General features: G+C 46.4%; 1 protein-coding gene across 1 annotated transcript in view; it reads left to right on the top strand.

Annotated features, from left to right (window-relative positions):
• LOC111977121 (nuclear receptor coactivator 3-like) overlaps positions 1 to 15,089 on the top strand; it is a 30,807-nt gene extending 15,718 nt beyond the window's left edge. Inside the window, 19 exon segments of the mRNA XM_070448170.1 lie at positions 3,398 to 3,498; positions 3,606 to 3,780; positions 7,671 to 7,853; positions 8,016 to 8,102; positions 8,297 to 8,437; positions 8,670 to 8,817; positions 9,485 to 10,047; positions 10,209 to 11,293; positions 11,486 to 11,600; positions 11,737 to 11,910; positions 12,063 to 12,293; positions 12,495 to 12,600; positions 12,753 to 13,251; positions 13,329 to 13,430; positions 13,574 to 13,808; positions 14,113 to 14,290; positions 14,390 to 14,569; positions 14,571 to 14,580; positions 15,066 to 15,089. Of these exon segments, the coding sequence (XP_070304271.1) occupies positions 3,398 to 3,498; positions 3,606 to 3,780; positions 7,671 to 7,853; positions 8,016 to 8,102; positions 8,297 to 8,437; positions 8,670 to 8,817; positions 9,485 to 10,047; positions 10,209 to 11,293; positions 11,486 to 11,600; positions 11,737 to 11,910; positions 12,063 to 12,293; positions 12,495 to 12,600; positions 12,753 to 13,251; positions 13,329 to 13,430; positions 13,574 to 13,808; positions 14,113 to 14,290; positions 14,390 to 14,569; positions 14,571 to 14,580; positions 15,066 to 15,089 (4,337 nt within the window).
• The last annotated feature ends 7,527 nt before the right edge of the window (positions 15,090 to 22,616 follow it).

A 22,616-nucleotide genomic window follows, 5' to 3' on the forward strand; every position in this document is an offset into this window, starting at 1 on the left:
AGATGTGTGTTAGGAATTCAAGGTGTGTTAGGAATTCAAGATGGCGCCGAAGGGGAGGGCTGCCATCTTATCGGCTCTTAACCGACAATGCTATTTTATTTATTTTTTTACGTTGTTAGTAATTTGTTTTGTACATAATGTTGCTGCAACCGTCTATTATGACCCGAAAAGAGCTTCTGGACATCAGAACTGAGATTACTCACCTCAAATTGGACGAGGAGTTCTTCATCAATGAGTCGGATGCAAGGGATATACTACAGACACCCGATCAGGCCCAGATCCCCGTGATTCGCTGGAAAGGGAAACGTAGGTTCCGCAGAAAGAGATCAGGATGCCTTGAGAGGGTCAGGCGACGAGTGGCTAATCTGCCCTTGCCTTCCGTTCTGCTAGCTAATGTTCAATCGCTGGAAAATAAATGGGACGAACTGAAAGCACGTATATCCTACCAACGGGACATTAAAAACTGTAATATCTTATGTTTCACCGAGTCGTGGCTGAATGACAACATTAATAACATACAGCTAGCGGGTTATACACTCTATCGGCAGGATAGAACAGCAGCCTCTGGTAAGACACGGGGCGGAGGCCGATGCATATTTGTAAAGAATAGCTGGTGCATGATATCTAAGGAAGTCTCAAGGTTTTGCTCGCCTGAGGTAGAGTATCTCGTGATAAGCTGTAGACCACACTATCTACCTAGAGAGTTTATCTGTATTTTTCGTAGCTGTCTACATACCACCACAGACCGAGGCTGGCACTAAAACAGCACTCAATGAGCTGTGTTCCGCCATAAGCAAACAGGAAAACTCTCATCCAGAGGCGGCACTCCTAGTGGCCAGGGACTTTAATGCAGGAAAACTTCAATCAGTTTTACCTAATTTCTATCAGCATGTTAAGTGTGCAACCAGAGAGAAGAAAATTCTAGACCACCTTTAATCCACACACAGAGACGTGTTCAAAGCTCTCCCTCGCCCTCCATTTGGCAAATCTGACCATAACTCTATCCTCCTGATTCCTGCTTACAAGCAAAAAATAAAGCAGGAAGCACCAGTGACTCGGTCATGTAAAAAGTGGTCAGATGAAGCAGATGTTAAACTACGGGACTGTTTTACTRGCACAGACTGGAATATGTTCCGGGATTCTTCCGATGGCATTGAGGAGTACAACACATCAGTCACTGGCTTTATCAATAAGTGCATCGAGGACGTCGTCCCCACAGTGACTGTACGTACATACCCCAACTAGARGCCAAGGATTACAGGCAACATTCGCACTGAGCTAAAGGGTAGGCTTGCCGCTTTCAAGGAGTGGGACTCTAACCCGGAAGCTTATAAGAAATCCCGCTATGCCCTACAGCAAACCATCAAAAAGGCAAAGCGTCAATACAGGACTAAGATCGAATCGTACTACACCGGCTCCGAAGCTCGTCGGATGTGGCAGTGCTTGCAAACTATTACAGACTACAAAGGGAAGCACAGCCGAGTGCTGCCCAGTGACACGAGCCTACCAGATGAGCTAAATAACTTCTATGCTCGCTTCGAGGCAAGTAGCACTGAAACATGCATGAGAGCATCAGCTGTTCCGGACAACTGTGTGATCACACTCTCCGCAGCCGATGTGAGTAAGACATTTTTAAAAAGTCAACATTCACAAGGCCGCAGGGCCAGACGGATTACCAGGACGTGTACTCAGAGCATGCGCTGACCAACTGGCAAGTGTTTTCACTGACATTTTCAACCGCTCCCTGTCTGAGTCTGTGATACCAACATGTTTCAAGCAGACCACCATAGTCCCTGTGCCCAAGAACACTAAGGTAACCTGCCTAAATCACTACCGACCCGTAGCACTCACGTTTGTAGCCATGAAATGCTTTGAAAGGCTGGTCATGGCTCACATCAACACCATTATCCCAGAAACACTAGACCCACTCAAATTTGCATACCGCCCCAACAGATCCACAGATGACTCAGTCTCTATTGCACTCCACACTGCCATTTCCCACCTGGACAAAAGGAACACCTATGTGAGAATGCTATTCATTGACTACAGCTCATCGTTCAACACCATAGTGCCCTCAAAGCTCATCACTAAGCTAAGGACCCTGGGACAAAACACCTCCCTCTGCAACTGGATCCTGGACTTCCTGACGGGCCACCCCCAGGTGGTAAGGGTAGGTAACAACACATCTGCCACGCTGACCCTCAACACGGGGGCCCCTCAGGGGTGCGTGCTCAGTACCCTCATGTACTCCCTGTTCACTCATGACAGGCTCGACTCCAACACCATCATTAAGTTTGCTGATGACACAACAGTGGTAGGCCTGAACACTGACAACGATGAGACAGCCTATAGGGAGGAGGTCAGAGACCTGACCGTGTGGTGCCAGGACAACAACCTCTTCCTCAATGTGATCAAGACAAAGGAGATGATTGTGGACTACAGGAAAAGGAGGACGGAGCACGGCCCCATTCTCATCGACAGGGCTGTAGTGGAGCAGGTTGAAAGCTTCAAGTTCCTTGGCGTCCACATCACCAACAAACTAACATGGCAGCACACCAAGACAGTCATGAAGAGGGCACGACAAAACCTATTCCCCCTCAAGAGACTGAAAAGATTTGGCATGGGTCCTCAGATCCTCAAAATGTTTTACAGCTGCGCCATCGAGAGCATCCTGACCGGTTGCATCACTACCTGATATGGCAACTGCTCGGCCTCCGACCGCAAGGCACTACAGAGGGTAGTGCAAATGGCCCAGTACATCACCGGGGCCCAGCTTCCTGCCATCCAGGACCTCTATACCAGGCTGTGTCAGAGGAAGGCCCTAAAAATTGTCAAATACTTCAACCACCCTAGTCATAGAATGTTCTCTCAGCTTCCGCACGTCAAGCGGTATTGGAGCACCAAGTCTAGGTCCAAGAGGCTTCTAAACAGCTTCTACCCCCAAGCCATAAGACTCCTGAACAGCTAATCAAAKGCCTCCCCCCATCCCCCCCATCTTGCTGCTACTCTCTGTTATTACCTATGCATAGTCACTTTAATATCTCTACCTACATGTACGTAATTACCTCAATTACCTCGACACCGGAGCCCCCGCACATTGACACATTGACACGTTGACTCTGTACCTGTTCCCCCTGTATATAGCCCCTCTATTGTTATTTACTGCTGCTCTTTAATTATTTGCTATTCTTATCGCTTACATTTTGGGGGGTATTTTCTTAAAACTGCATTGTTGGTTAAGGGCTTGTAAGTAAGCATTTCACTGTAAGGTCTACTACACCTGTTGTATTCGGCCCATGTGACAAATGTGAATAATAATAATTTGATTTGATTTGTTACTGTGTACTTGTAGATTGTAGAGTCAGGCATATCTGACTGTACTGTCTCCTCCATTCAGGCAAAGCGTCCTCCAATGATGACGATGTACAGAAGTCGGACGTGTCCTCCACGGGACAAGGGGTCATAGACAAAGACCACCTCGGGCCGCTTCTGCTTCAGGTGAGATCAAAGGTCACTACTCTCCTCTTTGATTGGCTGGCTGTGCTGACTCTGACCTCTTATTGGCCTTTGTACTGACTGTTCATGTGTTTTCCCTCTTTCCTCAGGCCCTGGATGGTTTTCTGTTTGTGGTGAACCGGGAGGGCAGCATAGTGTTTGTGTCTGACAACGTGACCCAGTACCTGCAGTACAAACAGGAGGAGCTCATCAACACTTCTGTCTACAACATCCTCCATGAGGACGACAGGGAGGAGTTCCACAAGAACCTGCCCAAGACCAATGGTACCACACACACACACACACACACACACACACACACACACACACACTGTGACCCACCTGTTCACACACAGAGAGCTAGTGCTAAGCAGACAGAGCGTGGCAGAGCTGTCAGTCACACTCAGTGGTCCAGACAGTGTAAAACAGGCCTGTGCTCTATTCAGATCTCATGGCAGCCATCTGGAAACTACTCACTATTGAATAATGCACCGCTGCACTTCCCCAGCTTTCATTCTCTGTGTGTGTGTGTCTATTTATAAAGCTGATTAATTATGGATATGGGTGCTCAGCTGAACCTGCTCCCCGATTTTACTCCCCAGCAGTGGCAGCGGCTCCAAAGTGTCATCATCTCTCTCTCTGTGTTTTGTACTTTCTGTCTTTTTCACCTATTCTCTTGTCTATTTTTATACTTAACTTAGTGTTGAATAATGTGGTTGGTAGGACTCTAGTTTCTTTCTTTTGCTTTCCCTTTCTCTATATTTCTTTTGTATTCTCTCTCCTCCCCGCACCTCTCCCCCATCATTATCTCTGACCCCATGAATGAAATACGCTCTCTCTGCACATTGCTGTGAGATGATCACTGACCACGCCAACTGGGGCTTCAGACACACACACATATGCACGACACACACACAACACACATTTTCTCTCACTTACACAATCCCCTGTGTGTGTATAGGGGGTGGGATGTTTTTGTTTCTTGTGTGTGTGTGTGTTTTCTCCCTAAATCGACCTCTCTGTCCAGCCTAAGTGCTGGTTAATTGTGTCTGAGGGGAAATGCCGGGCCTCACGGCCAGGCGGTGTTGTTGTCTCTATCAGGCTGGAGAAAGGATCCTAACGGTCTAAGACCTTGTTAAATCATCTCTCAGTATCAGTTAGACACCCCCATGCCCTAGGGCCCCTTCTCTGTACAGACACATGTTCCCTCCCTTCACCTGCCCTGTCAGAAACAGACAGACTGGAGGCCTTGGTCCCTGATAAGGCATCAGGCAGACTGGAGGCCTTGGTCCCTGATAAGGCATCAGACAGACTGGAGGCCCATTGGGTCGCGTTAAGGCTTTCAGACACACTGGAAAGGGCTTGGTCGCTGATAAGAGCTCAGACAGACTGGAGGCCTTGGTCGCTGATAAGGCTTCAGACAGCCTGGAGGCCTTGGTCGCTGATAAGGTCAGACAGACTGGAGGCCTTGGTCTGATAAGGCATCAGACAGACTGGAGTCCTTGGTCGCTGATAAGGCATCAGACAGACTGGAGGCTTGGTCGCTGATAAGGCTTCAGACAGACTGGAGGCCTTGGTCGCTGATAAGGCATCAGACAGACTGGAGGCCTTGGTCGCTGATAAGGCTTCAGTACAAGACCTGGAGGCCTTGTCGTGATAAGGCTCAGACAGACTCGGGGCCTTGGTCTTGATAAGGCATCAGACAGACTGGAGGCCTTGTCGCTGAATAAGATCAGACAAACCTTGGGGAGACTGGGGCCCTGTTCCAAACTCTTCTCTCTCATGTTTAATCATTGATCTCACATGACTGAATAGGAGGGACCTGAATATGGACTTATTGTGACTATTTTAAACACCTATTTTATTGTGTTAATTGTGTCAAGACATAGAAAAGAGACATGTAGGATGGATGCATAAAGTATTTTTTCCCCACAACATTCACTTAAAGGCGGGCCGTATACAGCGTTAGTCACACAAAGGAGTAGTAAAAGGATTATCCTCCCTCTCTTTGAAGTTGAGTTGATCCTTGTTGTGTCCTTGTTGTATTCTCCGACTGCAAGTCGCTCCGGATAAGCGTGTTAGCTAAATTATATAATGTTATGTGTGACACTGACTAAATATGTTTGTGCGTATACTGACACACACAGAGTTTGTCAGTATACTGTACATACTGTAGGTCTGGGGCTCTTTATCCGTGTCCCATCCCTATAACTGGATGTACTGATGCCTCTCTTTAATGAGGAATGCGATTGTTTTTCTTGAGTGTTTTGGTAATTTTGTATACAGTGCCTTCAGAAAATATTCACACCCCTTGACTTTTTCCACATTTTGTTGTGTTACAGCCTTATTAATATAAAATTCATTATATTGCAAAATCATTTTTGGTCACTGGCCTACACACAATACCCCATAATGTCAAAGTGGAATTATGTTTTTCAACATTTTTACAAATTAGTAAAAGATGTTAAGCTGAAATGTGTTTAGTCAATAAGGATTCAACCTCTTTTGGAAAGGCTAAACAAGTTCAGGGGTAAAACTTTGCATAACAAGTCACATAATAAGTTGCATGGACTCATTCTGTGTGCAATAATAGTGTTTAACATCTCTGTACCCCACACATACAATTATCTGTAAGGTCCCTCAGTTGAGCAGTGAATTTCAAACACAGATTCAACGACAAAGACCAGAGAGGTTTTCCAATGCCTCGCAAAGGGCACATATTGGAACATTGGATTTTATTTTATTTTAAATTAACATTGAATATCCCTTTGAGCATGGTGAATTTATTAATGACACCTTGGATGGTGTATCAATACACCCAGGCACTACAAAGATACAGGTGTCCTTCCTAACTCGGTTGCCCGGAGAGGAAGGAAACCACTCAGGGATTTCACCATAAGGCCAATCAATCAATCAATCAATTGTATTTATAAAGCCCTTTTTACATAAGCCGATGTCACAAAGTGCTATACAGAAACCCAGCCTAAAAACCCAAACAGCAAGCAATGCAGATGTAGAAGCACGATGGCTAGGTAAAACTCCCTAGACAGGCAGGAACCTAGGAAGAAACCTAGAGATGAACCAGGTTCTGAGGGGTGGCCAGTCCTCTTCTGACTGTGCCGGGTTGAGATTATAACAGTACATGGCTAAGATGTTCAAACGTTCATAGATGACCAGTGGGGTCAAATAATAATAATAATAATTGCAGTGTTAGCAGAAGGTGCAACAGGTCAGCACTGGTGACTTTGGTGACTAATGGTGACTTTTAAACAGTTAGAGTTTAATGGCTGTGATAGGAGAAAACGGAGGATGGATCAACATCATTGTAGTACTAACCTAATTGGCAGAGTGAAAAGAAGGAAGCCTGTACAGAATACAAATATTCCAAAACATGTGTCCGGTTTGCAACAAGGTAATACTAAAGTAATACTGAAAAAAATGTGGCAAAGCAATTAACGTTTTGTCCTGAATATAAAGTGTTTTGCTGGGGCAAATCCAATGCAATACATTACTGAGTACCACTCTCCATATTTTCAAGCATAGTGGTGGCTGCATCATGTTATGGTTATGCTTGTAATCGTTAAGGACTGGGGAGTTCTTCAGGATAAAAAAGAAATGGAATAGCGTTAAGCACAGGCAAAATCCTAGAGGAAAAGCTTGTTCAGTCTGTTTTCCACCAGACACTGGGAGATGAATTTACCTTTCAGCAGGACAATAACCTAAAACACAAGGCCAAATCTACACTGGACTTACCCAGAAAGACTCACAACTGTAATCACTGCCAAAGGTGCTTCTACAAAGTATTGACTCAGGGGTATGAATCCTTATGTAAATTAAACATTTGCAAATATTTCTAAAAACATGTTTTCACTTTATCATTAAGGAACGGGAAGGGGGATACCTAGTCAGTTGTATGGAGTATTGTGTGTAGATGGGTGAGAGAGAAAAAATCAATTTAATCCATTTTGAATTCTGGCTGTAACACAGCAAAATGTGGAATAATTCAAAGGGTGTGAATACTTTCTGAAGGCACTGTGTTTGTATTCTATTGTATTTTGTAAATTGTGTGCCTGCAGGGCTCCCTTGTAAAAGAGACATTGGTCTCAATGGGACTCCTTGTTAAAATATTTGTATGTACTAGATGTATATTGATGCGTGTGTCTTGTCCTCCACAGTTAATGGGGTGTCCTGGGGTGGGGAGGTGCCACGTCAGAAGAGCCACACCTTCACCTGTCGCATGCTGGTCAAGTTTGGCCACACCCACGGACCTGTGGAGGAGGGACCAGGAGGGCCGCGCTACGAGACCATGCAATGCTTCGCCTTGACTCAGCCCAAGGCCATGATCGAAGAGGGGGAAGGTACGGACACACGCACACACAGACAGACTGCGACACACAAACATACAATCTTACACACACACAACACACACACAATCTCATACACACACCTGACACACACACACACAAACCCAAACTTAATGTATGTGCATGTGTAGCTAAACTATTTCCCTTCTTCCTTAGACCTGCAGTCGTGTATGATCTGTGTGGCCCGTCGTGTGACTGCTGTAGAGAGAACAGAGAGCTTCAACACCCGGCACGAGCTCTCAGGTGAGACTGACCAGAACACAATTGATGTTTTTGAAACCTGGTTGCAGAGTTTTATTTAAGGAAGCCTTGTGTGTACAAAAATGGTACAATATCCTTAAATAGGTATATACATTTACAAAAAACGTGCACAATATCTTTCAATAGGTATATACTATCTATGCTCCACAATCTCCAGCTCGTCTTCTTCCCTCCAGGTAAGCTGATCCAGATAGACCAGAACTCGCTGCGTGCGTCAATGCGTCCTGGCTGGGAGGATCTGCTGAGGCGCTGTATCCAGATGTTCCTACAGCACAGTGACGGACAGCCCTGGTCCCACAAACGCCATTATCACGAGGGTACGCCCACACACATACCTGTACCAATACACACACCTGTTACACGCAGTCGCACATGCATATGGTACCTGTCCCAAAACACGCAAACCTGTCCCAAAACACGCATGAATGGCATCCCTAAGAGACATTTCTGTCATGATACCACCAACCCTATACCTCTTCTTTGATATATTTCACTTCCATATCTTGATATGAACCCATTGTATTTGCCCCCTTACCCTTGGCCCAACAGCCTTCCTACAGGGTCACGCTGAGACCCCCCTGTACCGTTTTTCTCTTTCGGACGGCACCCCTGTCACGGCCCAGACCAAGAGCAAGCTGTATCGCCACCCCATGAGCAACGAGGCCCAGGGCTTCATATCCACCCACCTGCTACAGAGGTACACACACACACACACACCTTCTGAGGTAGAAAACAAGTTATACACATTCTTGCTACCTTTGCAACACACACACACACACACACACACACACACACACACACACACACACACACACACACACACACACACACACACACACACACACACACACACACACACACACACACACACACACACACACACACACACACACACAGCTGAGGTAACTGATGCCTACTGATATCCACAACATCCTCCCTATGCTTGGAAGCCGGCTCTGAAGGCTTGTATGGATGCTTCACACAGTGGAGAATGCCTACAGGCCACCTGGTGGTTTTGTTACATTCTCAGTAAAAGGAATAGATACAATTATTGTGCTTGACAAGTCTCAAAAAACACTTGGAAGAAGTAAGGTTTACAAGGTTGTGTAGTGAATTGAAGAGCACCTCGTTCTCATTGTGAATAGATAGTCTTTTCCCATGAACATATTTTTTTATTCTTTAAATGACTTTCTTCAGTGTGTATGTACTTCAGTTCCATCTTCTGACTATTCAAGAGACTCTTCTGGTAGACTGGATCTGAGCGTTTACAAGAGTAGAGCGCCAAGGATGTCATAATAACCTCACTTCTCTCACATGCTCTTTTCTCCTCCTGCTCCTTCTCACCTCCTCGTCCTCTCTTCCAGGGAGCAGCATGGCTATCGCTCTGCCCAGGGTGGGGGCATGATGCCAGGGCCTATGAGGCAGCAGGGCATGGGGGGCCCCAACCCCAATGCCCAGATGAACATGCCCCCTGGTGTAGGGATGGGGGGTATGAACCGGGGCTACGGGCCCATGAACGAACAGAGCCACATGGGACAGATGGGAGGGGGTTCAATGTACGGAGGGAATGGAGGTGGAGGTGGCGGCAGGGGAGGCATGGGCAACAGAATGATGCAGATGAATCAGTTGAACCAGATGGGCCAAATGAACCAAATGAATCAGATGGGTCATCAGATGAACCACACAGGTCCAGGGAACCACCCTGGCATGCAGCAACATCAGCACCCTCAGCAGCAACATCAGCACCCCCAGCAGCAACATCAGCACCCCCAGCAGCCCCCCTTCCAAAGCAGTGGGGGGTACGGACTGGGGGGTATGAACAGCCCCTTGGGGAGTCCCCGAATGATTGGCCCCCAGCAGGGGCTCCTGATGTCCCCCCGAAACCGAGGCAGCCCCAAGATGGGTGCCAGTCAGTACTCACCTGGAGGTACGTCAATCAGAGGGGTACACTATACCTTTGCATAGTTTTGCTGTGCTTCATAAAACACAAAATGATCAACCTTAGGTTTTTGCATTTAAAAAAAAAAGGGTTTTGGTTTGTAGAAGTTGTAGTACAGTTTCTAACAGTGTGTTTTGTTTCTGTCCCAGACATGCACTCCCCCATGGGCCCTCATGGAGGAGGAGGAGGTAGCACCTCTTTCTCCAGCAGCTCCCTCAACGCCCTGCAGGCCATCAGCGAGGGGGTCGGGAGCTCCCTCCCCTCCACCCTCACCTCCCCCTCCCCGGCCAACAAACCAGACAGCTCCCCCAGCGTCCACTCCTCCTCTCAGTCCACCCAGCCCAGTCACCCCGCCAAATCCGCCCCGGATGACTCCAAAAGCCCAACAGGAGGCCTGGGTCCTGCGCCAAGTGTGCACCCCCTCCACCAACACCATCACCACCACCCACACCCCCAGTCCGAGAGCTCCGGAGACAGGTTGGACAGCCAGGCCCCGGCAGGCAGCAAGGAGCCCAGAGAGGGGGCCATCGAGGCTGGGGTGAGCTCAGAACCCACCCGGAGAGTCCCAGACGGTAAGGGCCATAAGAAGCTGCTGCAGCTGCTGACCTCCCCCACTGAGGAGCTGGGGTTAGGGGGAACTGGCCCCGCCTTGCCCTCTATACCTCCCCCACCAGGCAGCAGCAACACCCCAGCAGGGTCCGACACTAAGGACCCCACAGGAGGCATTTCCAGCCCTTCCTCTACTGGAGTCTCCTCCTCTTCCTCAGCCTCCACCAATCAGGGCCAGGCATCGGGCACGGCTCTGGCCAATGCTCTGGCCTCTGCCCACTACACGGCGTCACTGCAGGAGAAGCACAAGATCCTCCACAAGCTGCTGCAGAACAGCAACACACCAGATGAGGTGGCCAAGATCACGGCCGAAGCCACTGGGAAGGTGACCCTGGGGGGCCAGGAAGTCCCAGGGGAGGTGGGGGCTGGAGGAGCAGGAGGAGTGACAGAGCCTAAGCAAGAGCAGCACAGCCCCAAGAAGGAGAAGACCCACGCGCTCCTCCACTACCTCCTCAACAAGGATGATACTAAAGAGCCAGTGGATGTGAAGCCCAAGCCTGAGGAGCTGGAAGGAAAGGGGCCCCAAGGAGCCACTGCCGGCCCCCCACCCAGAGGCCCTGGCGCTGGACCCGGCCCAACGGCTGAACACCCAGAGAGCAAGATCAAGTCAGAGCCGCCTGATGAGGTAACCACACAGTGTGGTGGTCAGATCATTACATTACTGGTAGATTATTACAATTACATGAGTATACCTACTGATAAACACGTTGCCCATTGGCCTTCACTTTGAACATTTTCATTACTAGGAAGTGCTTAACCTCTGTAGGTTGTGTGATACTGTGTTGTTGCTGATACATGTGTATCTATCTCTTCCCAGTTGGACAACCTGGAGTCCATCCTGGGAGGTTTGAGGGGTTCTGGCTCTGAGTTCTACCCCGAGCAGGGAGGAGGAGGGAACAAGGCCCAGGGTTGCATCGACGAGAACCTGCAAGGTAGGACTGTTCAAATTGAGCGTGTTGATGAAAAACGTTTTAGGCCTAGCCGAAAAAGTAACCTCCTCAGAGAATCTGGACACCAGACTAACATGTACCTGTTCTATCTGCTGTGTCCCTCTGGGTGTGTGTTCAGGGAGTTCGGGGATTGCCCCTGGCCCACGAGGGCCCTTCCAGAGGGCCATGTCAGCAGACGCCAAGCCTGGAGTGGTGGGGAGGCGCCCCATGCTCATCAAACAAGAGAACATGATGGGTAGCCCAGAAGGATACCCAGGGAACATGGGTGTTTGTCCGCGAGGCGTTGGAACAAGTAACTTATTTAGTTATTTCACTCTCTTTCATGCTCTGACATTTGTCTTTCCTCTGTCTTGCTCTTTCCCCTACTATCTAAGTCTGGGTTTCAGTCTGTGTCATTGCTGCTTTGAAAAAATAGCTAATCTGTGTGTGTTTTGTGTCCCCCAGGGCCGATGAACAGGGGCATGGGGGTTCCCCAGCGCTCTCCCATGGGGGGGTCAGGGGATTGGGGGATGCCCCGCTCCTGCGCCAGCCCTGTGGGCTCAGCCGGTCACCCCTCCATGAGCCGTCCTGGCATGGACTACAACTCAAAAGGCATGATGGCAGGGCCCATGGTGGGAAGGTCCAACAGTGTTCCTGGCACCAGATCCATGCTGCAGCAACAGCTAATGGACATGGGTATGTGTCTGTGTGTGTGGGTGTGCGTTAGTCCATTAAATGAAGATGGCGGATGTAATCTCTGGGATGTCTTGCTTGTGTCTGTCTGTATGCACGTGTCTATATGTGTATGTCATCTGTATTGATTCTGAGAGACAGAATATCTGGTTAATGTGTGTGTGTGTTGTGTGTTGTGTGTGTGTGTGTGTTGTGTGTGTGCAGGAGGTTCTGGTGAGATGGGGATGAGTCCGTTCAGTCAGCAGGGCCAGCCCAACCAGTCTCCGTCCTGGTCTGACAATGTGATGGGTATGGAGGGAAACCACAGCAGGTAAACTAACCCTCTTGCCCTCCATTAAAATGCACTGACCCCTGCTCTTATATCTAAATAATAGTTTTAATAATATATGATTTATACCAGGACAATTGGCAGCCAATGCCATTATGTCATACAATTAACGGTTCTCCGTGCGTGTGTTTCAGGCGTCAGTTTGGGAACGCCCTGGATGAGCTCCTGGCTCCGCCCACCACCAGCGAGGGCCAGAGTGACGAGCGGGCGCTGCTGGACCAGCTGGACTCTTTGCTCAACAACACGGATGGCATTGCACTGGAGGAGATCGACCGGGCCCTGGGCATCCCCGACTTGGTCAGCCAGAGCCAGGGGCCAGAGCAGCATGGTGAGCCCTTCCCCGGCCAGGATCCTTCCATAGTGCTGGAGCAGAAGCCTCTGTACGGCCAGGGCTACCCCGGACCCCCCTCAATGGCCATGCAGTCAGCCTACGGGGGGAGCCCTATGCAGGGCCAGCCCCAACAGGGGGGCTTCGGCCCCATGCTCTCCCAGATGGGCCCAGGGGGCAGCTTCCCAGGGATGGGAGGCATGGGGGGTATGGGTCACCCCCGTGCTAACATGATGAGACCCAGAATGATGAGCGCCACCAAACCCATGAGGCTCCAGCTGGCGCAGAGACTACAGGGCCAACAGGTAGGAGACACACACACAGACAGACTGATAAACTCACACAGGACTTTATGCTGACAGCTTATTCTTTCCTCCCTCAGTTTATGAGTCAGACTCGGCAGGGGATGGCCATGAAGATGGAGAACCCTGGAGCGGGCAACCCTGGCTTGAGGCCGGGTATGCAGCCTGGCATGGGGGGACAGGTAGACACTCCCCTTTCCTCCACACACACACACACACAAACTAGCATATGGGAGCCACTTATGCCTAACCTTTCCTTGTTGTACATTACACAGACAGAAATCTAAATACACACACACTCACTATACCCCTTCCCCATCCCCAGCCTGGCTTCCTGAATGCCCAGATGATGGCCCAGCGTAGCAGGGAGATGGTGACCATGCAGATGAGGAGACAGAGGATGATGATGCTAATGCAGCAGCAACAGCAGCAGGCAGCAGCAGTGGCCGCCGCAGGGGGGTTCAGCCCCCCTCCCAACGTCACCGCCCCCGCCGGCATGGACACCCCTATGGGAGGCCCCAGCCTGGGCCCCCAGCAGTTTGGCTACGGGGGAAACTACGGTGAGTTTGGGTTTGTTTGACCTGAAGGGCCACAGAGTGTTTCTGCTTTCTAGTGGTGAGTTTTGTACTTTTAGTGGGACATGGAATGTGTGTGTGTTTATAATGAAAATATGTCATTATCATTATTTGACAATGTTGGTAACCTGTTAAATAAAAGTGATAATGCCCTCAAAGCCGGTGTTTGGAGGATATATTGGCACGGTGCTTAACAACACCTGTTTGAGGGCATTATCACTTAAGTGGTTGTGGGTGTGGGTGCGTGCTTGCGTTCACATGCCATTGCTTATGTAACATGTTCCTTCAGGTATGGCCCAGCAGGGTGACCCGTCGTTTGGCCCTGCGGGCAGCAGCCCCCCCAGCACCATGATGTCAGGCCGCCTGGGTCCTCAGAATCCCATGATGCAACAGCATCCCCAGGGCGGACCCATGTACCAGAGCGCTGACATGAAGGGCTGGTCGCAGGGAGGCATGGCCCGCAACAGGTGTGTGTGTAGCAGGGAGGGAGAGAGAAATAACCTACAACAACCAGTGACAACATTCGTAACCAACTAACCCACTTCCTTCCCTCCCTGTCTCTCCAGCTCGTACCCCCAGCAGCAGTTTTCCCAACAGGGCAACCCGGGGCAGCAGCAGTTTGCCCAAACGGGCAACCCAGGACAGTACGGGGGCATGATGATGAATGGGTGCATGCCTTCCAATGGAGGGGGGGGCCATATGGGGCAGATGGGGATGAACCCTATGGTGATGGGACGTATGCCGATGGCCTGATCAGGTACACCGCTGTTATAAAGTGTGTGTTGTGTGTGTGGTGTGTGGTGTGTGTGTGTGTGTGTGTGTGTGGTGTGTGTGTGTGTGGTGTGTGTGTGTGTGTGTGTGTGTGTGTGTGTGTGTGTGGTGTGTGTGTTGTGTGTGTGTGTGTGTGGTGTGTGTGTCACGTCAGAATTAGACGTTCATCCATGTTTCTCAAACGTCAAATTTCGAAGTTGTTCCAAAAATCTAATTTCGAAGTGTTTAAGGTTAAGTATAGGCATTAACTCCAAATGGTTAAGGTAAGGGTTAAGTTTTGGTATAGCCTTAAAACAAAAATATCAGAAACAACTTTCTATAGCTGGATTTGAACTTGCAACCTTTGGAATCAGAAGCAGATGCTTATGCCAGTCCACCATACTTGTCCACAACGCCCTAGCAAAACCCAAACCTACCTGAAGGTTGTTGCTCCTAGTGGCCGGTTTCCATGTAATTTCCTGGCGCCCTCAGACATGGATGGACGTCGAAAACTGACTTGTATCATGGGTGACCTGGCTGGCACGTACAGTAAGCATGAGTGTTATCAATATTTATGTACTCACACACACACACAGTCTCCAAAACTAACCCCATTACCTCTCTTCCTTACAGAAATATTGCTGAACCTGAGACAGAGGTGTGTGGTGGAACAGAAACAGACTCACTGTGATCCTTTCAGAGAGATGAGTGCAGTGATGTGTGTGTGTGTGTGTGTGTGTGTGTGTGTGTGTGTGTGTGTGTGTGTGTGTGTGTGTGTGTGTGTGTGTGTGTGTGTGTGTGTGTGTGTGTGTGTGTTGTGGTGTGTGTGTGGTGTGTGTGTGTGTGTGTTGTGTGTGTGTGTGTGTGTGTGTGTGTAGTACTCTACTCCCACCAGTTGGGGGTGCTGCGTCTCTGGACTCGAGGCCAGTGTAGACAGAGGACACACACCAACACACACACACCAAAACATCCATGTATCTGAAGACACACTGTGACACACAAACACACACACACATAAACAAACTGACAGATAGAAATTAGAAGACATCCTCTCTCTCGTGGGATGTGACTACCATCATGCCAAGTTCACCCCTGGCTGTGGGAATTCTCTCGCTGCTTTGGAACGCTATGAGAGAAGACAGTGTTACCTAGTTCTGGTCCTGGAGGACCACTGTGTATGCAGACCATACATCCCATCCAGTCTCTGAATCCACACTTAATGAATGATATATATAGTCCATTGTTGGAGAAGGTGGGAGTTGATTGTAATCACTGATACATGGTCAGCTATTTTCACATCCCCCTAATGGTTAAGAATAGGGAACCCTGATCCTAGATCTGTGGTTAGGGGCAACTTCTACCTCTATAAGCTATATTACTATACTGATGAGCAGGCATGTAGTCAATAGCATGTAGTCAATTCAAAAGTACAGTACCAGTCAAAAGTTTGGACACACCTACTCATTCCAGGGTTTTTCTTTATTTTTACTATTTTCTGCATTGTAGAACAATAGTGAAGACATCAAAACGATGAAATAACACATATTGAATCATGTACTAACCAAAAAAAGTGTTAAACAAATCAAATTATATTTTCTATTTGAGATTCTTCAAAGTAGCCACCCTTTGAGTTGATGACAGCTTTGTACACTCTTGGCATTCTCTCAACCAGCTTCATGATGTAGTCACCTGGAATGCATTTCAATTAATAGGTGTGCTTTGTTAAAGTCAATTTGTGAAATGTCTTTCCTTCTTAATGCGTTTGAACCAATCAGTTGTGTTGTGACAAGGTAGAGGTGGTGTACAGAAGATAGCCCTAAGTTCATATTATGTTAAGAACAGCTCAAATAAGCAAAGAGAAACGACTGTCCATCTTTACTTTTATTTATTTAAAATATGATTTAACCTTTAGGTCAGACAGGAAAGGAAGACCCAGAGTTACCTCTGCTGCAGAGGACAAGTTCATTAGTGTTACCAGCCTCAGATATTGCAGCCCAAATAAATGCTTCACAGAGTTCAAGTAACAGACACATCTCAACATCAACTGTTCAGAGGAGACAGCGTGAATCAGGCGTTGATGGTCGAATTTCTGTAAAGAAACCACTACTAAAGGATACCAATAAGAAGAAGAGACTTGCTTTGGCCAATAAACACGAGCAATGGACATTAGACCGGTGGAAATCTGTCCTTTGGTCTGATGAGTCCAAAGGAGGAGGAGATGTGATGCTGTGGGGGTGCTTTGCTGGTGATACTGTCAGTGATTTATTTTGAATTCAAGGTACACTTAACCAGCATGGCTACCACAGCATTCTGCAGCGATACGCCATCCCATCTGGTTTGCGCTTAGTGGGACTATCATCTGTTTTTCAACAGGACGGCTACCCAACACACCTCCAGGCTGTGTAAGGGCTATTTGACCTAGAAGGAGAGGGATTGAGTTCTGCATCAGATAACCTGGCCTCCACAATCACCTGACCTCAACCCAATTGAGATGGTTTGGGATGAGTTGAACCACAGAGTGAAGGAAAAGCAGCCAACAAGTGCTCAGCATTTGTGGGAACTCCTACAAGATTGTTGGAAAAGCATTCCAGGTGGGTGAAGCTGGTTGAGAGAATGCCAAGAGTGTGCAAAGCTGTCATCAAGGAAAAGGGTGGCTACTTTGAAAAATCTAAAATATACTTTGATTTGTTTAACACTTTTTTGGTTACTACATGATTCCGAGTTATTTCACTGTTATTCTACAAAATAGAAAATAGTAAAAATAAAGAAAACCCCTGGAATGAGTAGGTGTGTCCAAAGGCAGCATACATACACAGTGGACCTGCAGGAGACTGGGTTAAGGTACGACAGAAATAAATACTAGTTGGCTGTGATTGCACTTTACGGAAAGGCTGTCGTCAAAATGATTGTGGCAATATTTATTGGTCATAGAGGCCTTTACCCAAGAATTAATGCATAACAGCAAATCTTGTTAAGTTTTTATTTTGTTTTTGTGTTTGTCAGAGGATGGAGACTATTATGATTAGAAATGGATTACTGTGACGATCATTATTCTAAATGGTTAACCAATGGATTTTATAGAACACTTTCTTCTGCAGTGTGTTGATTATGGGGATGTTAGTGGATGAAAAAGGTTCAGATTATTAAAGTAGATCCTTAAAATGTACTGACCTATTTCAGAGTGCACAGTTACCCTCATATTTATACATCTATTCATAAATGTAAATAAGCATTTTAAAAACGAATGTGTATATTGTATTTTTAAGGAGGAATTTGTAAGATTTACATCTTGGTTACCTCATGGAACACTTAATAGCAATTTGTTGCCAGTTAATGAATGAGTTGATTCCTAAAGTAATCCACACACTGTGAAAGAAAGGGTTTCCCCCGATTTTAGTGTATGTTTGTGCAGATTTCTAGCAATAATCCTTCCTCTTGGTTCTCCTGTGAGGGCAAAGTGAAGCACCATTTACTCAAAGCGATGGTACTGCAGTATTAGGATGTGACTCGTCTCGTTTGGAATTTTTGCTTTTGTCTGTGAATACAAATGTAAATACGCTTCAAATGTATTATATATATATAAATATATGCTTTTGTAGGTCACATACTGTTTTTGCAGAGATTGTAAGGCTTGATATTTAAAGTATAATTTTATTATTCTGTCGTAGGTCAAAATAACTTTTATTTTCAATACAAAAGGAAGGGGGTCTTTCTTTGATCAATACTGAAAAACTTTGGTTCAGTTTGCCTCAGAAACCTACAACTGCATCTTTTGTTCTTTCAGAAAGCACTTTTTAAAATTTGTGATCTATACATCATACATTTCTCTTTTTCAAAGGAATTTGCATAGATTTAGAGGTGCTTGTGTGATCCTGTCATTTTCTATCAATAGATGTTTAATTCAAAAGAGCAAACAAACACACACAATGCCTAAAAGAGGTGACATGTGATTGTGTTAGACTTAGGGGGGTCCATGTTTCTTACCAGTGTGTGGATTGATATTTTTAGATAGGGCCCTATGAGTTCAATGGCTCTAGTTCCATTCCTTATAATTCCATACTCTGTTATTGGCTAGGCTACTTAGCAGCAACTATGTGCTCACAGATAGGCTATTATAGACCACCCAAAGCCATTGCAATATCAATACTGCTTTTCTTCCCTTCGATTGGGCACAGATGCTGGGTTGTGGTGGTCACTTTTACTGTATGTAGGTTTTTGAGTTACGGTCTTCAACACTGCGGTTGGTTCTATTTTTGGCTTTACTTTTTGAAGTCAGCTCATATTTAGGGAGGCTGTCGGGCTACACTAGGTGGTGATTTAGATTCCCTCCCTCTCTCTGTCTGGTCCTTGAAGGTTATTTGGGGACATTTTACATGATTTTATGTTGAACCTTGATTTTTCCTTTATTTTGTAACATTTTCTGTGAAGCTTTGTGAGAAATCTTTTTAAGATGTGCTCAATCCAAAGATTTGTGTTTTGTCATTCTGCAGTGCTTAGAACCCGATCCTAGATGGTTCAAGTAAGCTATTCATGTGTGCATTTCTCGGCTGCACACCCTACATAGAATATGTTTGAATTGATGTATTCCCATTCCTACAAAACAGAGTTAACATGGGTCTGGTTCTGCTGAAGTGATTTTAATCTTGTTTGTGATTGTTGTTTTTTTGTTTCTTTGTTTTATCTCTTAAAATCTATGGCCAGTTCTAAGTTGTGGTGCTGGAAATGGTTATTTCATGAGATTGACCACTCAGAGAAGAAGCTCTTTAGTGGCACTAACCTGTGTGGTGATACAAAACTATCCCATGGACTCTGAAGATGATGGATCGCTATCTATCTTTTAACACAATGGAGAATGTCTTCAAGCTGTTTTATGGAAACTTCATTACATCTTGGAATAGCCTAGAGTGAATTTTCAGTCTTGATGAAGTATATTGAAAAAGATTGACCTACCGAATATTCAAAAGAACTATGTTCTGTGCTTTTGCTTAACAAAAAGTATCCCTCTCGATTTATCCTTTGATTTAAATGAAAAGAGAGGGGAGGAAAATATAAAATGCTTGGGAAAATATACGGTCATAATTTCAGGATGTAAATTACTGTTGCATTTTTTCTTACTTGTTTCTTGATGTTAATATTGATGTAAATACAAATTTCTATTTAAACATTACATTGTGTGTGTTGTGTTTTTCATAGCGAGTGTACGTTTCTAGGTTCCAAGTTAGCTTGGCCAGAGAGAAGGGGATGAGAACTGGGGTTTAGTCACTGGACTAGATGATGAAGAATAGGGGCACTTATCATCTGGGTACAAATGATGTCTGGAGACTGGGGGTCTGCGTGAACTAGGAGCCAGAGGTGAGAGGATGAGAGAGGAGGTGAGGGGTTCTCTGATTGAGGCAGTGGGGGTTGTATGAGGTTTTGAGAGGAAGGTGGAGGGTACAGTAGGCTGGAGAGGTGGCAACACTGAGGTCATTTGGAGTGTGGGTTCGGCTTGCTTCTGAATCTGTACTGTTGACCAATCAGCAACGAAGGGGCGTAGACTTTGTCTCCTAACTTTGGCTTGCCTCCAGAAAAAAATGTGTGTGCCAGAACAGCACAAAAAAACTGAAGTCCAAAACGAAGAAAAGAAACATCACAAAAGGCTGTCATAATACAGTGGATTCAGAAAGTATTCAGACCCCTTCCCCTTTTCCACATTTTGTTTCATTAGCCTTTTTCTAAAATTGATTAAATACATTTTTTCCCCTCATCAGTCGCACAATACCCCATAATGACAAAGCAAAAACTGTTTTATTTTATTTTAACAAATGTATTAAAAATTAAAAACAGAAATACCTTATTTACATAAGTATTYAGACCCTTTGCTATGAGACTTGAAATTGTTCTCCGGTGCAACCTGTTTCCATTGATCATCCTTGAGATATTTGTACAACTTGATTGAAGTCCAACTTTGGTMAATTCAGTTGATTGGACAAAATTTGGAAAGACAACACCTGTCTATATAAGGTCCCACAGTTGACAGTGCATGTCAGAGCAAAAACAAAGCCATGAGGTCGAAGGAATTGTACGTAGATCTCCGAGACAGGATTGTGTCGAGGCACAGATCTGGGGGAAGGGTACAAAACATGTCTGCAGCATTGAAGGTCCCCAAGAACACAGTGGCCTCCATCATCCTTAAATGGAAGAAATTTGGAACCACCAAGACTCTTCCCAGAGCTGGCCGCCCGGCGAAACTGAGTAATCGGAGGAGAGGAGGTGGCCAAGAACCCGATGGTCACTCTGACAGAGCACCATAGTTTTTCTGTGGAGATGGGAGAACCTTCCGGGAGGACAACCATCTCTGCAGCACGCAGATCACCACCAAATCAGGCCTTTATGGTAGAGTGGCCAGACGGAAGCCACTCCTCAGTAAAAGGCACATGACAGCCCGTTTGGAGTTTGCCAAAAGGCACCTAAAGGACTCGCACACCCTGAGAAACAAGATTCTCTGGTCTGATGAAACCAAGATTGAACACTTTGTCCTGAATGCCAAGTGTCATGTCTGGAGGAAACCTGGCACCATCCCTATGGTGAAGCATGGTGGTGGCAGCATCATGCGGTGGGGATGTTTTTCAGCGGCAGGAACTGGGAGACAAGTCAGGATCGAGGGAAAGATGAACGGAGCAAAGTACAGAGAAATCCTTGATGAAAACCTGCTCCAGAGCGCTCAGGACCTCAGACTGGGGCGAAGGTTCACCTTCCAACAGGACAAGGACCCTAAGCACACAGCCAAGACAACACAGGAGTGGCTTCGGGACAAGTCTCTGAATGTCCTTGAGCCCGGACTTGAACCCGATCTCTGGAGAAACCTGAAAATACCTGTCCAGTGACGCTCCCCATCCAACCTGACAGAGCTTGAGAGGATCTGCAGAGAAGAATGGGAGAAACTCCCCAAATACAGGTGTGCCAAGCTTGTAGCATCTTAGCAAAGAAGACTCAAGGCTGTAATCGCTGCCAAAGGTGCTTCAAACAAAGTACTAAGTAAAGGATCTGAATACTTATGTAAAGGTGATATTTCATTTTTTTTTATATATATATATTTGCAAAAAATTCAAAAAACCTATTTTTGCTTTGTCATTATGGGGTATTGTGTGTAGATTGACGAGGGGGCAAAAAAATATACATACATTTTAGAATTAGGCTGTAACGTAACAAAATGTGGATAAAGTCAAGGGGTCTGAATACTTTCCGAATGCACTGTACAGTATATGCACAAACTCTCCCAAACTGTTTCGGTTTGGAAGCATGCATATGAGAGTCAGAATGCAAACCAAAATTCTATCGCTCTGAAATTCAAAACATGATGAACCAACTAAATGTGAGCCCCTCTGCCTTGCTTTGCCCCATTGTTTAGTAGACCTACTGAAGGTAAGAATGATTGATTCATGAGTTTGCCTCCACATGCCCTTTGCACAAAGAGAGTGAGACGAATACACGGTCACCTCAACATTACAACCTTTCATCTTCAGGTTTTCCTGTGATTGGTCACCCCGCGCTTTTGTCTTTAACCACATCAATTTCCTCTCACCCCTATGCCCTATTGACCCTTTCATGTGCGCTGTCTCGAAACAAGACTTTTGCGCTTGTTGTGGCCCTTAAAAATGGAAAGTGAATGTGATGTTTTATGGTCAGCAACTCATCAACTATGAATAAACCAGCCTCAGATATAGGGCAGACACTTCAAAACAAACGTTGACAGGGGGTGTCGCTAAACCTAGGACGCTCCGCTTATGTATTGGCCAAAATGAGAGTGGGCGTGTTTGAAACTCGCCTAGAATATACTTCCCCCACCACCCCCTACCTGAGATATTCCGAAGGAGTAGGCAAGACACCTGTCAAGAAGAGACTTAAATCCAGCCTGTTACAACGATAGCGCTGCTTGGATATAATTCAACGCATGGAATAAGGACGTCATTTTGCATCGATACAGACTGGACGAATCAAGCCTGATTGGGCGCTTGAGAAAAACCAATGCGCATTTAAAGCTTCCATCTCTCGAACGCCCAT

This window comes from Salvelinus sp. IW2-2015, linkage group LG17 (assembly GCF_002910315.2).
Source record: "Salvelinus sp. IW2-2015 linkage group LG17, ASM291031v2, whole genome shotgun sequence".
Classification (NCBI taxonomy): Eukaryota; Metazoa; Chordata; class Actinopteri; order Salmoniformes; family Salmonidae; genus Salvelinus; species Salvelinus sp. IW2-2015.